The following is an 18,033-nucleotide window of genomic DNA, read 5'->3' as shown; positions in this document are numbered from 1 at the left end:
GTGAGTGGCATAAGCCACGAAACGCGTAGAGCTCTTGATTGCTGTGTTTCCACTAGTGTCACAAGAACTTCAAATCATTATGTGTTTTGTACTCTTACAGACCAGTGAGGCCATAGGTCCTGCAGGCTATATCCTTTCCAATTAATGGTATACATCTTTTTTCTGTGGTGAACCTGGGAATTTTAAATATTTCTACCAAATATTTTTACCATATGATATGATCATTTTATTATCAATTTAGAGTCATTATTGTGATTCATGCATACTTTTGTTGTTACCAGCATATATACTATGAACTGTGCTCAATAATCTTATTACCTATGTATGTTAAATTACCTTTGCTACTTTGAATATGTATGTATAATGCAATGTGTAATAAAATTCCTTCATACTCACCCTATTATTCTCTGGGCTGTCGTATGCTTCACACAAAGTCCCACACCCCTGGTATATAGTTATATACCTTTTTTTTCAAATATAAATGGGATGGATATCTATGTCCTTACCAGGTCATGATATCATATAAAGTCCCTAGGGATGGAAATACATGATCTTACCAGATCATGGCTTCCTGAAAGTCCCTAAATCCCCCCGTCTTTCCCCAATTGTTTTCTGTTATAGGGGAAGATGGAGATCTTGTCTTCCTGCTAGAGCTGCACGATTCTGGAAAAAAATGAGAATCACAATTTTTTTGCTTAGAATAAAGATCACGATTCTCATGATTTTCCCAGCGTAAGATCTTTCGCAATATGCAAAAAAATTGGGCTAACTTTACTGTTTAGGGTTTTTTTTTTTTTAATTCATTGAAGTGTATTTTTTCCTAAAAAACTGTGTTTAAAAGACCCCTGCACAAGAACAGTGTGACATAAAATATTGCAACGACCGCCATTTTATTCTCTAGGTTCTCTGCTAAAAAAATATATATAAACGTTTGGGGGTTCTACTTAATATTCTAGCAAAAAAAAAAACAGATTTGAACTTGTAAGCGACAAGTGTCAAAAAAGGCTGCGTCTTTAAGTGGTGTTTAACCACTTAAAGATGCAGCTTTTTGACATTTAGAGACCAAAATGCATCCCTTTGCTCTAAGGCTCTGTTGACATCTTGGCATTCCAAATCGTGGACGGAAATCACTGCAATTCTGACTACGATTCGAAATAGCGCAGAATCGCAGGACATCCGTGTGATCTATCACTTCCAGTGGCACCGATTGAGGCGGCAGAGCTGGGGAAAAACCTCTAGGTGTAGAGACCATTCCCCCTGATACAGCGTTTTGATGGCTGAGATAATTCACCTGCCAATTCTTGATGTCGGGGATGTGCATGGTGGACAGAGCTGGCACAAACTGTTCCGTCCACTGCAGAATGTGAGCAGCCTCCACTGCGGGATCCTAAATGAAAGACTATTCAGGTGATCCAACCAATGTGACTGATCACACGAAGCTCCAGAACATTGACGGGCAGTCGAGCCTCCTCCAGAGTCCAGCTACCGTGGCACAAATCTGCTCCTAGGACTCCCCCCCAGGCCGACCGTCTGGCATCTGTCATGACCACTGTCAACAGAGAGGAAAAGGCCCAAACCCTTAGGGACCGAGGCCACAGCCACCAGAGGAGAGATGCCCTTGTTGACCAATACAGGCAGATCTGGCTGTCCAAAGAATAAGTTGACCTGTCCCAATTGGTCACCCCCAACCCCATCCATCTTTCTTGGGAACCGTAAACAGATTGGAATAAAATCCCTGGAACCGCTCCACTTCGGGAACAGGAACAATCACTCCCCAGCGAAGTAAGTCCTACACGGCCTATATAAGCCCTTGAGACATTCCGACAATAGCTAGAAATTGGAGAGAACAAATCTGTCTGGCGGAAAGGAAAGGCGCGATCTTTTACCACGAAACAATGCGGTCACGGACCCACTTGTCGAAAATGAGGGAAGTCCACTGCCCTGTGAACTGCCGAAGGCAACCCCCAATCCTGAGGTGAGGTGGGGGCAAATCTTCATGCTGAAGCAGGTTTGCCCACGGGCTTAGTGGGCTTCTGGGTCCAAGGTCTCTTGGCCCCACCAGCTGGATTCTTGAAGGGCTTGGAGCCCTTATTCGAGGAACCAGGGGGACGTAAGAGACCTTTATGCGCCGTAAAGGCTGGTCCAGACTTCTGTCTTACCTCCTTCTTGGCTGAGGGAGGAAGGTACTCTTGCCCCATTAAGGTTCTTAATGAGGTCATCCAGCGTAGGACCAAACAGGCAGTCCCCCTGAAAAAAATGTATGCATATAAATGACAGCACTCGCAATACATCATAAATTAATTCAATTGATGGTTCACTTATCAATTGGATTAATTTATGATGCATTGTGAGCACTGTAATTTTAATGCATACATTTTTTGTTTTTATTTTTTTACAAACCATTTTTATTGGAGGCATATGAATCACATGGCCGTATACAACAAATTGATGTCAAGAGGACATATATGATAACCAAAATAAAGAACAATTCCGAAGGATACAAAAAAATCGTTAGAAAATGCTGATCCATAATTATCTAAGCTAACAAAAAGGTATAAAGAAGTAGGGGGGAGGTATACCTGAAAGTATAGCTTATACAAGGTCTGGTAACCTAGAGTGGCAGTTAGTCCTGTGGTAGCAAAATATGCCTGTGGGCTTTCCACGCATCCCATCTGCGCTCGAACAGGTGCATTTTATCTTGCAGAGTATACAAAATCCTCTCCATTACCATAACAGTATCTATTCTGTGCAGAATGGAGGATAGGAGTACTGCGGGGGTCTTCCAATGCAGAGCAATGGCTCACAAGGTGGATATGCAGATAGTCTATACAAGACATTCCTTCTTACGGAAGATACCTGGGATTGATGCTCCAAGCAGACACATTGAAACTGTGAGCTGCAGGGTAGAGTGCCAGATATCGCATAAGCTACAGCAGTCACTTTCCTCCACACTGGAGAGAGTATCCCACAATCCCAAAATATGCGCTTACCCGCTTCAGCCCCGGAAGATTTTACCCCCCTCCCTGACCAGAGCACTTTTTACGATTCGGCACTGCGTCGCTTTGACAATTGCGCGGTCGTGCGATGTTGCATCCAAACAAAATTGTCGTCCTTTTTTTTCCCACAAATAGAGCTTTCTTTTGGTGGTATTTGATCACCTCTGCGGTTATTTTTTGCGCTATAAACAAAAAAAGAGCGACAATATTGAAAGAAAAAAAAAGCAATATTTTTTACTTTTTGCTATAATAAATATCCCCCCAAATATATATAACTTTTTTCCTCAGGTTTAGGCCAATATGTACTCTGCATATTTTTTGGGGAAAAAAAAAAAAAAAAAAAAAAAAATTGCAATAAGCGTATATTGATTGGTTTGTGCAAAAGTTATAGCGTCTACAAAATAGGGGATCCTTTTATGGCATTTTTATTATTATTTTTTTTATTAATAATGGCGGCGATCTGCGATTTTTATTGTGACCGACATTATGGTGGACACATCGGACACTTGACACTATTTTGTCATTTTTACCACGATCAGTACTATAAAAATTCCCCAAAAACGAAATGCGGTAGAAGCTCCAGATTTTAAGCAAGCCTCGAAGTCGGGACACATGCTGGATAGTTCGTAGTAAAGAATGAAGACCATTGTGGTGCAATGTAGATGCCAAGATTGGGAATTTTGTCGGTTGACCATTGGAATGGGAAGTACCCCCAGAGTGTCTCACACTGAGCAGAGGGTAAACGAATGGGGAGTACAGTAGATTGTCACATTTACCGCAAGTCCAGAGATGGAAGCAAATTTAGATAATATGATGAATAAATTGTGTAGGGAGATTTGGGGTTGGGTCAAAAAGAGCATATCATCCGCATACATGCAGAGTTTAAAGTGGGAGGATGTCATTGGATATCTCTGGGTGTTTAATAGCGGTTGCTAGAGGTTCCAAGGCTAGGGCGAACAATAAAGGTGACAGGGGGCATCCCTGACGAGTGCCTCTGCCCAGTGTGAATAACCCAGAGTTGCATCCCGGCAATTTAATTCTAGTTTTATGATGGTGGTACAGGGCTTGTATACCCATTAGAAATCCATCTTTAAAGCCCATACGTTGTAGGACTGAGAATAAGTAAGGCCAGAGTACACCATCAAAAGACTTATTAATGTCCAGGCTCAGTAGAAGGACTTGTTTTTTGTGTAGATTAGCATCTTGGAGAACATTCAAAGTCAAATGGATATTGTCTGTGTTAAGCCTATTTGGAATGAATCCTGGTAGGTCAGAAGAGGTCAGAGTCGACAATGTTAGCCAGTATATCAACCAGAGCGCGACTAAAGATTTTAAGATCATTGTTAATGACCGATATCGGTCTGTAGTTTTGTGGGAGCGAGTGGTCCTTAAGGGGTTTGGGAAGTAGGGACATGTTGGCCAGGGTCATTTCAGTCGGGAAACGTGCTCCTTTGAGAACTTTATTGAACATAGTGGTTAAGAGTTGAATTAGGATGGAGGAGTAGCGCTTGTAGTAACTAGCAGTAAACCCATCTGGGCCTGGAGCTACCGAGCGTTTTAGGGATTTAATTACACCCAGCAGTTCTTCCTCTGTAAAGGGTGCATTGAGGGATTCAATTTGTAGGGTTGATAGGGAGGGTAGGGGAAGGGAGGTTAGACAGTCGTGAGAGGACTGGGAAGGGAAAGGGGGTGGGTGGGTAAGTAGTTTGGAGTAGTAGCTTTCAAAAATATTCAGGACCTCTTTGGGGTGTGAAACCATATTACCTGAAGAATTGCGTAGTTTGTATAGATGGGGGGGGGGGTTTGGTGGTGGTGCAGGGTCTGATTGAGTTTACGGGCGAACATGGAGGATGCTGTATTGCTATGTATGAAAAATTTGGCTTTGGACCATCAGAGGGACTTTTCAGTTTTGGCTGATAACAGGGTATCTAACTCTAACCTCTTCTGAGCTACCAGTCGTTTGTTGGATATTGTCGGGTTCATTTGTACTTTGTGTAGTTTGTCTACTGCAGTGGTTAATGCATAGATTTGTTGCCAGCGTTCTTTGCTTTCCTTGAGGCTTTACCAATGAGACGGTCCCTCAAAACCGCCTTATGAGCAACCCATAGATTACTAGGGAATATGTCCTGAGTGGCATTTAAGGTGAAGCATTTTTGGATTGCAGTAGAGATTTCTTGGCGTGTAATAGGGTCTGTAAGCAGAGAATCGTTTAATCGCCAAGCGTAGGTGGTGTCTGACAAGCCAATTAGAGAAGTAGAAATGGTAACCATGTTATGGTCAGACCAAGGGCAGAGATGGATAGCAGGCCAGGATAATAGGGGTGCAAAAGATGTAAGATGGCAAAGGAATTATGGGGGTGAGAATAAAAGGTGAAGTCCTTTGCACCTATATTATGCGATCACCATGCATCAGATAATTGGAAAGACTGTAGTGTTTTGGACATTGATTTGGGGAAAGCTGCACTGAGACAGGAAGCAGTGCTTCTATCCGTCTGGGGGTGGGCCACAAGGTTAAAATCTCCTCCTATAAACATATGTGTTAAAAAGGGTATCGTTTAAGGATTTTAAAGAAGGTGGCAAAAAAGAGTCTCTCTCTCTCTCTCTGAAAAGCAAGATGTCCGCCACATTTGGCTACCAAGACATGGCTGCCAACTGGTCCAGCCAGCCCCCACAGTAAGTTCATGGGCTTGGTCACCCGCAAAATGGCTACCCAACCTGGCTCCAGCAATATGGCCACCAGAATCAACAAAAACATTGCTGCCTTGGTTTCAAAAACATGGCAATTAGCCTATTTAGAACTACATGGTGGTCCCAGAGGAGAAACATCGGTAGCCCCTCCCCCCGAGGAAAAGCATGCTGAAGGAGCCCCCACCAAATAGGTGGCGCCCAGACCTCCTCCGCCCAGAGACACCAGGCAACTCCGGACAGACCTGTAGCCAGGAGGGGGCATAGACAAAGGGGTGAGACAGGGAGGAACACAAACTATGGGGGAAGAGGAGACCCCACAGGACCAACCACTCCAGGGACTCCGGCGCTCAGTCATGTGTGTGCCTGTGAGGCATTTAACTTGCTGGCCTGCCCCTGTCCAGGATGGGGAGACCACTGGTGTCTAGATCATCCAGCCTGTCTGTGGATAGCAGATCTCCTTAGAAACCCAAAAAGAAAAACGTAAGGGGGGGGGGGGGGGGATCTGTGGCATCAGAAGTCCCAGCGGGGAACCCATTTCCATGATCACAAGGCAAAAAAACTGTATTGCCTATGGCAAAGAGGGAGTTTTATGCCTAGAGAGAAAGCCCATTTCCAAGCTTTTCCTGCCTAGTGTCCTACTCCTGTAGGTGGCATTAAGAAACCCTGTCTGGTCAAGAATATGGAGAGGCTGAGTCTGTCAAGGAACCCAATTTGTTTCCCAATTTTTCAGTTTTTTTATTTTCAGGCCTTCCCATCTCTAGTCATTGCAAACTGGGATTGTCACAAAGAGTAAGTGTTGGGATTGGAAACCTTGCAAGTCCAAGGAAGTGTGCAGACCTATTACCTTCATTTTATGGTGGATGGCAAACAGGAGCAGGTTGCGAGCACTGTCTGCACTTTTAACTGAGGATACCGGGGGTTGAGCAGTGGTGAGTGTATTGTTTGTTAAAAATTTTGTCTCGGTCAGGGTACAAGTGTTCCAAAGCTAGGCTTAAAGTGGTTGTAAAGGCAGAAGATTTTTTTATCTTAATGCATTAAAAAAAAAAAAAAAAAAGTGTACAGCAGCGCCCCTCAGCCCCCCTAATACTTACCTGAGCATCTCTATCCAGCGATGTTGCACGAGAGACTCGGATGCCCGGGACTCTCCCTCGTCATTGGCTGAGACAGCAGCGGAGCGCCATTGGCTCCCCTAGGCTGTCAAAGTCATTGAGCCAATGAGGAGAGAGAAAGGGGGCGGGGCCTAGCCACGGTTCCATGTCTGAATGGAGAGACCGAGCTGCAGCTCAGGTTCCCCCATAGCAAGCTGCTTGCTGTGGGGGCACTTGTCAGGAGGGAGGGGGCAAGGAGCACCGAAGAGGGACCTGAGAAGAGGAAGATCTGGACTGCTCTGAGCAAAACCACTGCACAGATGATTTAAGAATAACACGTTTGTTATTTTTAAGCAAAAAAAAAAAAAAAAACCGAGACTTTAGTATCACTTTAAGCCCCGTACACACAGGCCGAATGCCGGCTGACATCGGCCGGTTCAATAAACACCGGCCAACATTCGACCATGTGCATGGAACCCTGTCCGACAGAAGCCGGATGTTTAGCCGGCTCCTGTCAGACGAGCATTCTGGAAAACCAGCAGCCGACCTGCTCACGAACAGCGCTCTCAGCCAATCGCTGAGTGCGCCGATAGGAGTGTTCTGGCGAGTGGGGCCATCCCCTGTCAGAACACAACAGCTCAGCAGGGGAGATCGGAGCTAACAGTTCTCTGCTGGGTTGATTGGAAAAAAACGAATAGTGTGTACGAGGCTTTAGGAAAGGCTGATCCAGATTCAGATCTCCATGTGATTAGCTCAAGCAGTTATATACCAGGAATCTAGAATATTGAAGAGGGATTTTTTTTTTATATATTTCTTTTAAGAGTTGAAGACATCAATCCTCTAGGACACTAGCTGAATCTAGGAGGGGTTGCCCTAAGCTGGCCTACCAGATTCTTGTATTCAGCCCCTATATGCTGTGGAGATAAGTGGAAAGAGATTCTGTAAATTAGAAAAATACAACTGGGCAAGGCTGACACCATACTATACACAAAAATGTTCTGATTTGTCAGCCCACTATTAAATGTACCCGATTACGTGATACAAAATTGAAAGCTTGATAAACTGTAGGTTCTTACCACATGGGAGGAAACTTGGTGATACTTGCTGAGTTCTTCTGGTTTTACCAGATCTTCTGGAACAGTTTTGCCACGCTACAGAGGAACAAATCACAGTAAATTTTAAACATAAACATATTTTATTTTTATATGCAATACATACACAAAAAGTTCTATAACGTTTATAACATAAAAAGGGCAGAACTACAGCATAAACATGACATAACATTTAAAGGACACAACTACATTACATCATAACAGTTTTCATTCACATCTAAAAAAAGGCAAAAAAAAAAAAACCTATAGAAAAGTAGATAAAAGGTTATAGAAAAACAATAAATGAGTATTTTGACTTTGTGTATATAAGTATATATAGTGCAGCGCTACTATAATGGTAACTAATACCACACCTTGTGCAAATAATAAATATAATCAGTCATTGCAATATCATGCATAACAAAAAAAGTCCTTATTATAAACAATTCTTGGATTGCTGTGATATTCTATCACCACCGTGCTTTTCTTTAAACACTGTATACTTGTGTACACCTTCACCGGCTATTTTACCTGCTCACCTCAAGAATGAGTCAGGCAGACTCAAACATAACGCCTTGTCTTTGACTCTTCAATAATCTCTCCCTTCTACTATGGATCAGTTGTTCACTTTTCGTCCTCTTGTAGTTCCAGCTGCTCCCAATGTGCTTCGCATGGATAAAGGGTTGATCTCGCATACAAACATATGAGACATATGAAACATACAAAATAGCGTGGTATCTACAGCTAATCAGACAAATTCTTTCTGCATCACTCTGCTGAACTGCCGCAGAGATCACCCGGTGTACAAATAGGATTTTTGTACTCACCGCAAAATCCTTTTCTCTGGAGTTCATTGACGGACAGCTCCATTCTCTTGACCGTAGGGTTATATCTTCCTCCTTTCAGAAGAGACTAGGCAGAACATGCATTGCATGTGAAAAAAAACAGAACTATACAGTTCCACCCAGGGGGCGGTCCCTCTAATATAACCCCTCAGCCTGCCTCCTGCAGCTCAGTACGTCAATGAGCTCCAGAGAAAAGGATTTTACGGTGAGTACAAAAATCCTATTTTGTTTTTGTTCATTGACGGACACAGCTCCATTCTCTTGGCCGTAGGGACGTCCCCAAGCAGTGGCATAACGAGGGGTGGGAACCTGCGGTTTCTGAAGCGCCGATAGCACCAGGTTCAGATCCCACAGAGGTAGAGGTGGACGCACCAGAGAAACTACATGCCAAACCACTTGCACAAAAGTGCGTAACGAGTGAGACGCCAGGGGTCGTTGGAAAAAAAAACAGCCAAAGCTGAAACCTGTCCCTTAACAGTGCTCAAGGCCAACTTCTGGTCCACTCCTCGCTGTAAGAACAGCAGGACTCTAGCCACCGAATAAGTACGTGGGCGCCACCCCATCTCCTCACACATGGAGATATAAGCCTTCCATGTACGATGATATATCTTCCGGGAAGATTTCCTTGCCCTCAGCATAGTGGAAATGACCGAGTCCGACAGACCTTGGTTCCTTAGCACCTGGCTTTCAACAGCCACGCCGTTAAAGCCAGCGACGGTAAAGCAGGATGAAGTATCGGACCTTGTGATAGGAGGTCCTCCCGCACCTGCAACCACCTAGGAGAATCTGCCGCCAGGCGTATCAGGTCAGCGTACCAAGGACACCGGGGCAATCGGTATGACTGGGATCCCCTTGCCTCCACTCTGCGGAGCAGACCTGGTAACAGTTTAAGTGGAGGAAAAGCTTTATTGAACTGGTACTGATCCCGTGGAGCCACCAACGCATCTGACTCTTGTCCTGGACACGAACCTCCGCACCTTTCGATTGAGCCGAGAGGCCAGAAGGTCCACATCTGGTGTGCCCTACCGCAGGCAAAAAAGCCTGAACACCTCCAGATGCAGAGCCCATTCTCCTGGGTCCAGCATCTGACTTAGATAGTCCGCCTGCCAGTTTTCTACTCCCGGGATGTATATGGCCGACAAGCCGATAAATGTCGCTCTGCCCACCGAAGGATGTGAACGACCTCCAGTGCTGCGGCCGAGCTTCTGGTTCCTCCTTGATGGTTGACATATGCCACCGCCATGGCGTTGCCTGACTGGATCCTGATCGGACATCCTTGTAGTCTCATAGACCATGTGGAGAGGCATAGCCTGATCACTCGAAGCTCGAGCACATTGATCGGTAACTGGGATTCCTCCCTCGACCAGAGGCCCTGTGTCGATTGTACTCCCAATACCCCACCCCAGCCGGTCAGACTGGCGTCCGTTGTGATCACCTTCCAATGAAGAGGTAGGAACAATTTCCCGGACCGAAGGGCTGGCGATCTCAGCCACCAGAGAGTCCCTAACTGGCTCACCCGAATCTGTCGATCCAGGGATAACGGAGATTTGTCCCATTTTGACAATATCTCCCTCCGCAAGACTCTGGTGTGAAATTGGGCGTACTGTACCGCCTCGAAGGAAGCCACCATAAGGACCAGAACTCGCATGCAGAAACGCAGCGATGACCACCTGCGGCTCCTTAACCGCTTCACCGCGGTCCTGAGAGTCTGCAGCTTGTCTGAAGGGAGAAACTCTGGCTTCCATGGCGTCCAGCAGTAAGCCTAGGTACTCCAGACATTGAGTCGGCACTAGCACCGACTTCTTGAGGTTCAACACCCACCCAAACTCTTGTAGAGTGTGCATGGTGTTCGCCCCATCCTCCCTCAATTCTGAGGCGGAAGCTGCTCTCAGGAGGAGATCTTCTAGGTAACCCACGATAGAGATCCCATGTTGTCGCAACAACGCCAAAATTGGAGCCAATACCTTGGTAAAGACTCGGGGTGCTGAAGCCAGACCAAAAGGGAGAGCCACAAACTGGTAGTGGTCTTCCCCTACTGTAAATCGCAGAAACCTCCGATGCCTAAAGCATATGGGTATGTGCAGGTACGCCTCCTGGATATACCAGAGAGTCCCCCTGTTTGAGTGCAATGACTACGGAGCGAACTGATTACATTCTGAACCTCTGTACTTTCATAAAGCAATTGAGGGCTTTTAGGTCCAGGATTGGACATACCCCTTGCTTTTTGGGGAAAAACAAACAGATTGGAATAAAATCCCTGAAACCTTTCTGTTTCTGGAACAGGCACTATCACCCCGCGGCTGAGCAGGTCCCTTACTGCCCCAAACAGGTCCTCCCGGCGAGACAGGAGTATGGGTATTAAATAATAAATGTAGCGCTATGTGTAAAATTATACATTTAAAATGCAAATCTCTAAAATAAATAAATCCTACATATAAATGAATAGTCCATAAAATGAAAAAATGAAGAAATAAAACATGAAAAACTCTTCATGTGATCAGTCTATCCACACAATTCCACCACAGTGATTGTTCGTCCTCAAAAGGAGTGCACACCACCACCAGTAAAAATGTGCGCTCACCTCCCAGATGAGTCAAAACTCATATGCGGATCTCCCCACAAGCCCTTTGCTCTCACTTCCTCTTCCCAATCAATGGTGGGTAATCCAGATGGCTCTTTTCTTAATGGTAACCCAGCTCATTAATATCCAAAGAAGCGGATCATCTCCCAGCTTGGCTCAAGATTCCATGAGTTTAGGACATGTGAATAATAAGTATAGAGACCATAGTGTTCTCTGTATACAAATTTATTCAAAGCCCCCAAAGAGACAAGTTGCACTTACAAAATAAAAACTTTAAAATCACATAAAAACCTCCAGAGTAGCACCACCGTGTCCACATGCACAGTGCTTGGCTGGATGTGACTATCAGCTCCTCCCTTCTAGACGCGTATCGGCCAATCACAGGCCTTCCTTGATTGGCCGATACGTGTCTAGAAGGAAGCCGACCATTTTTTAAAGGCGGCTCTCCTCAAAAGGGGTAACGCACCGCCATTCGTTTTGGGACCGAAAAGGTCCATTGCGGGCTACCCCATTCCTTGTATATGAACTTATCAAAGCAAGTCAGATACGGAAACACCTTAGGTGTACGGGCTGGCTTACTGGACCCAAAAGGGACCACCACCTCGGCAGAGGATCCTGCCGCATCCTGTATTTTCAGGGTATAATGCACAGCAGTGATAAGTGCTCCAACCAGTGCTTTTTCCTGCGCGGACCCGGAAGCATCCTCACTGTCCAATCGGTCCTGGCCAGCGTCCTCTGACACATGAGAACAGGGGCCGCCAATCACCAAGTCTGAATCGGGGCCCGAGTCTGAATCAGAGCTCTCCCCAAAGGAGGGGGGGGCCCGTTTCTTACCCCCCTTGCGCCCGCACACCGTCTCCACCCTAGCAACGAATGATTCAATGACCCCTGACGAGGCGTACAAAGGCACAGCACTATTTGCAGGTGAGCCGGTTGCAATTGCAGGGAGATCTGGGGAAGAAATACCAGGTTCTGAGGCCATGCTGACCCTTCCTGTCTGCCACCCTTGGAGACTTGGGACAAGGTGTATAGTGCCACCCTCCTAGCTGCTACAGACTGAGGGGTTCCCACCACAGGACTCACCACCCTGACCGAGAGCTGTGCCATGCTGCTGGCTGTATCCTGTGAGAATGCACAGGTGTCCTGGAACGGGAACAGCGCTGTGTGGAGAAAAAGCTCGCCAGGCTACAAGAAAATGGCCACCGGGCATCCTGTACATAGGAGCTCCGGTAAAAAATGGCCGCCACCCACGTTTTTCACAGGGCTAACGAAAATGACTGACATCACAACTGTACACAGGGATGTACCTAGATAATGGCGCCAAATAGCGCTCTGGTGGCAGCACACAGAAGCCCACAGACACCCAGAAACAAACTATCAGGGACACAGACAGCCAGCACAGCCCCCCATCAGGGATAAGAGCCCCCCCCCCCCGGAGGACCCCTGCCCAGGTACACACATCGCTAGTCTGCAGCATCCTAGCATCCTGTATAGTTCTGTTTTTTTCACGTGCAATGCATGTTCTGCCTAGTCTCTCCTGAAAGGAAGAAGATATAACCCTATGGTCAAGAGAATGGAGCTGTGTCCGTCAATGAACGAAAGAGAAAAGATAAATTCAACAATACTTATTATGCAACGCTACTTAATTCTGACAATATAAACATATCTATTTAAAATGAATGAATTCTTGATACTCATAATAAAACAAATGAATGGACCACGCTCTTATTATACACACCTACAAGTGTTTTTTATCTTGTAAGTGTCCTCTTTTTAAGCGGGTTTTTTTTTAATAAAATTTAAAAAAAACAGAGCACAATGTTTGCTTATGTTTGTAATTACATGACACTGGAAACGAGTACTTAGGAGGAGAGTTTAAGGAGAGAGGCTGTTTGTATGAGAGATCAACCCTTGCATATACATGTGAAGCACATTGGGAGTAGCTGGAACTACAAGAGGGCGAAAGGTGAACAGCTGATCCATAGTAGAAGGGAGAGATCATTGAAGAGTCAAAGACAAGGAGTTATGTTTGAGTCTGCCTGACTCATTCTTGAGGTGAGCAGGTAAAATAGCCGGTGGAGGTGTGCAAAAGTATACAGTGTTTAAAGAAAAGCAATGCGGTGATAGAATATCACAGAAAATCACAGCAATCAAGAATTGTGTTTACAATAAGGACTTTTTTTGTTATGTGATATTGCAATGACTGATTATTATTTGCACAAGGTATGGTATTAGACTTACCATTATAGTAGCGCTGCACTATATATACACAAATGTATTTGAAGTGAATCCACTTAAGAGTGTACAGCAGCTGCAATATTTGATTACATATATGGACAGGGTTATACTATTTTTGCACTTAGCAAGAATTAGGGTGGGGCTGATTGTCATACACATAATTTTTGGGGTATTTTGACTTTCCTTTAAATTCCTGATCTTTGAGTACAGTACAGGATGGAGGGCTTGTATTTATAGACCATAAATTATATGCATGTTACCGTCAGGTTATTGGACACTGGCAAAATCCACCGCTAATGCACACTTAAAACTCCACACCCACTCAGTGATACTTTTTATTATAGCAATAAAGGAGTAACCAGAGAACACAGAGGGGAGGGGTCTGTGTCCTGTAAGGTATCTTTAAGATCAGAAATTTACATTTTCTGAATCATACAGTACAGGACACCGGGCTTGTATTCATACACCATTGGATGTTCCAAAGCACTAAACATAAGGGTTGGCAACAACATAGCTGCTGACAGACCCACCAATCCAAGGGTTGAGGAACCTGAACACTCAGATGACACAGTCTGAAGCACTTTGAGGCTTAAGCTCACATCAGCCGAGACTAAAACATCCACCTATAAAACCTTGAGAACATGTGAACAGATTGATGAACAGGTGGCAGCCTTGCAAATCTGTAATACAAACATTTGATGCTAAAATCCCAACTGACACCAAGAGACCTAGTGGAATGCATTCTGATAGAGAAGGGAGGAAGCTTTTCCTTAAAAAGGTGTAGATCCTGAAATAAGCTGTCTGATCCATCTGGCAATGGAACAGGAGACGAGATGTCCACTACGAGAGGGGAAAAAAAAAAAAAAAAACCCTGACAATATCCAAGCAGTGTGGGGAACTTTCCTGGGCAAGTTTTGAAGCAGGGCAGAGGGAATGAAGGCCAATACCAATGAGGTGAAAAAGAGTTGTGGAAAAGGCTTATTTGTATATAGTTTAAGTGTTGCTAAACCCACAACAGTAAAATCAGTCTCTGTATATGAAGTAAAGTATGCTTGTTATACTCACTGTGGAACCTAAGGGGTAATCCTCTCCATTGTGTAAAAAGGCTGTTTGATCCTGTATGCACAGATCCTCCTTTTCTTGCACTGTCCCCAAAACATCTCCGGATAAGACTGAGTTAGTGGAGTCAGTCTGCACATGCTCAGTTTGGTGTGTATTGCTAGAGTTTTTTTTTCCTTGGGAGAGTGCATGTGATCAGCACAGGGCCAATCCAGCACTGTCCAGACAGAAGGTAAGGGGACCTGCATCCTTATAGGACATTCGTGGGAGAAACAAAACTCCTACAAGCTTTAACCAGACACAGATAGAAGTCACAGGACTGCTATATTCTGCTGATGAGAAAAGGTATTTAGCAGTTTATATTTACTAAAATGATAGCATTTCCATGTTGTGTACTGTGGGAGACCAGATCTTGTGGTCATTTTGGTTATTGCACCATCATCTTCTGGGTTTCCTCTCATTTTATGATTTATTTGCCCTTTCTTCTTACATGGTCTTTATGGCATAAAAATGGCTGCTCATCTCACGGCCACATATTAATCTGCTCGCATAGGGGAACGCATTACTAAGTTTTGACCTGCAAATACCGCCTTTCCAATCATCAGCCACATCCTGTTGTCTGCTGTAACCTGCTACATTCAATAAAGATCATCGTGGATGAGGAAAGATATTTGGTTCAGTTATGTAATAAAGACTGTCTGTTGTGATTGTATTTGCTAATACAGGCCAGGCATCAAGGTCTTGGCAAGGGATAAGTCTCAATAATACAACAGCTGGAGTCAGAATAGTCAAAACATGATAGAATTCCTACAGCCTGTTGCCTATGTGTCCCAGGGCTCGACAAAAACCAGGCACCAGGTTGCAATGGCGAATAGAAATTGTGTCCTGGTGCCTGGGCTACACCGCAGCAGCTGGGACGTGCTGTGCAACCCCCCCCCCCAGATCGTGTTAAAAGACTAGGTCAGCAACATGCAGTACATGTTGACTACCCAGATGCAGGTCTTGCTGCTGCATGGCCAAGACTTGAGCAAACCTATGGTAGCTCTGAAGCCATAGAAAACACTCTATTCAAGAGACTGCAAATCTTTCCAAAAATATGTAACAAAGATCATCGCAAGCTTCAAGAACTAAGTGACCTCCTCATGGAGCTAGAGTTGGCAAAGACAGACCTTTGTCTACCTGGGCTAAGCTACCTAAAAACTGCTCATGGAGTTCAGTGGTTTATAATCTGCCATAGAACCTGCACAAGAAATTACCACAAGGCTCAAAATAAAAGCCGATAATATACAGTTTTTCCTCCATTCTCATATTTTTGCGGGTTCATCAGTGAACAAGCCTGAACAAAAAATTATCCAAGTTTCAGCGTCAATGAATCCATCTTGCCTGCTTCATCATCATCAAGGTATGATGACAAAGCAGTTAAAATCAAAGACTTAGAGCAGTATCTGCTATAAAGACAGACATCTCACCTCCTGTATCCTTTCCTGGTCAGAGTGATTTGGGAGATAGGAGATAAAAATCCTAATAGTCAGTGCCATATTCACAAAAAACCTCACCTCCTAGAGTGTAAGTAACCCCCCCCCATCGTTTTCAGCCAAGGAAGCTGCCATCTTTGCCTCTGTTTAATCTACAACTGCTATGATGTTGCACATGTAATCAGTTATGACACCAGCCATTGGATGGTTTGACAGTTTGGTTGAGAGCACAACCAATGGGAGCATTACATTTCCGTCTCGTGTCGGAAATTAAACGGTTTTATGGATGGGTTTACTTCTGCTTTAAAGCGGAGCTCCAGGTTCTGCCGCTGCCATTCGTGGTAAGGGAAACCAGCCGTGAAGCCTTTCAGCTTTCCTACCGCGCATGTGCGAAGCATGCTATGCTTTCTAACTGGCGCGGAGGAAGGAGGAGGGGGACCGAACTTCTGGGGGACCTCACCGGAGCCAGGTCTCCCGCAAGTGGGGACAGGTACGCGTCAAAAACAGGTACCCATCCCTCCCCCTCCCGAAAGGTGACAAATGTTGCCACATTTGGCACCTTTTGGGGGAAGGGGGAACAAGTACTTGTATTTGACGCGTACTTGTTCCTACTTCCCGGAGGGGGGGGGGAGCAAACAAGTGGAGCTTCCATTTTGGTGTGGGCTTAGAGCAAAGGCTGCCCATGAACGAAGGGAGATTTTGCGTTTCTGCGCAAGGGAATATGCTATAGGTGCTGGGCTTCTACTGTATGATCACTTTGCTAAAAGAAATTGTAAGGTTGTCAGCAAGTGCACAGTAGTAAACATTTTACTGCTATGCATCTTACTCCACAGCAGCCATCTACACAGAGTCCTGCTTCAAATCATGGTGGGGAGCAACAAAGTCATACTCCAGACACAACAAATATTTCTTCTTCATGTACTGAAGTCTGTGGAGAATGATTAATTCACAAATGCTGTTTTGTGAGAAGGATTAACCTGAGAAAGCTACCAGGATGTATGCCATAATAGATTAGCAGAACAACAGATCCCTGGTTATACCTAAAGTCTTTGAGATCTTTGGCATAAAAAGAGATATGCAACACCACATCCCCTCAACATCTGTTCTGGTTGTGTAGAACCTGTGGCAGAAGGGCTGATGGGTTCATGGTCTCCTATATCAAGGCAAAGACAATACCCTTGCAAATATTAGTTGTGTGACCAAATACCAAACAGGGAAGAAATCCTACTCCAGAAGCTGCATAATCACCATCCCCGCTTAAGACACCTAGGTATGGAGATTCCTCCAATGGACATAAATGCTGAAATCCTAGTCTTGCTGGGAAGAGTCATTCTCAGATTACATGCAGTACACCAGCAGTGGATCGGAAAATGCCCCATATGCACAAAGACTTGATCTAGGCTGGATAATAGCGGGTAATGTATGCTTGAATACAATGAACACGCCATCTAAGATCAACTCCTTTAAAACTTGCGTGTTAAGAAACGGGTGTGCATCTCACTTCAGACAATGCCCTCATCATTATGAGGTAAAGGAAAAGCCTCTTGACATCATCCAGGTATCTGATGTTACTCCCATCCCCTGTGAGGACAACTTAGGTAGGCCATAGACTGTGCAAATTTCTCTGGTTGCAGGAAAGAAATTCACACAATTCCCCCATCAACGAAGACAGTGTTGACAGGGAATCCCTCCTGCCGGGCCATTTTCTCCTGGTGAGGGAAAGGAAAAAAGAAACACACACATCAATGTACATGGCAATGGTAAAGAAGCTAGCATAGTTAGAGGGAGAGCTAGAGACTTTGGTGGGGTGGATGATAGTCACAGAGAGAGGGTCGTACAACTGTGGGATAATGGGTAAGGAAACCCATATCCAAATTTAGGCTGTTATTTTATGTGTCAAATAGAAGTATCATTCTTGGTTCAAAAATTTCCTTTTCCTGGATAGTTCTGAAATTCCGGTTGTGAGAAATTAT

The 18,033-nt window shown here is 44.8% G+C and overlaps 1 protein-coding gene across 1 annotated transcript in view; it reads right to left on the bottom strand.

Annotated features, from left to right (window-relative positions):
- PRPF19 (pre-mRNA processing factor 19) overlaps nucleotides 1–18,033 on the bottom strand; it is a 498,552-nt gene that overhangs the window by 288,868 nt on the left and 191,651 nt on the right. Inside the window, exon 8 of the mRNA XM_073596965.1 lies at nucleotides 7,848–7,922. Within this exon, the coding sequence (XP_073453066.1) occupies nucleotides 7,848–7,922 (75 nt within the window). The remainder of the gene's footprint in view (nucleotides 1–7,847; nucleotides 7,923–18,033) is intronic.

Source organism: Aquarana catesbeiana, linkage group LG08 (assembly GCF_042186555.1).
Source record: "Aquarana catesbeiana isolate 2022-GZ linkage group LG08, ASM4218655v1, whole genome shotgun sequence".
NCBI lineage: Eukaryota > Metazoa > Chordata > Amphibia > Anura > Ranidae > Aquarana > Aquarana catesbeiana.
The sequence above is the reverse complement of the archived record's forward strand: the minus strand, read 5'-3'. Positions and strand labels throughout refer to the sequence as shown.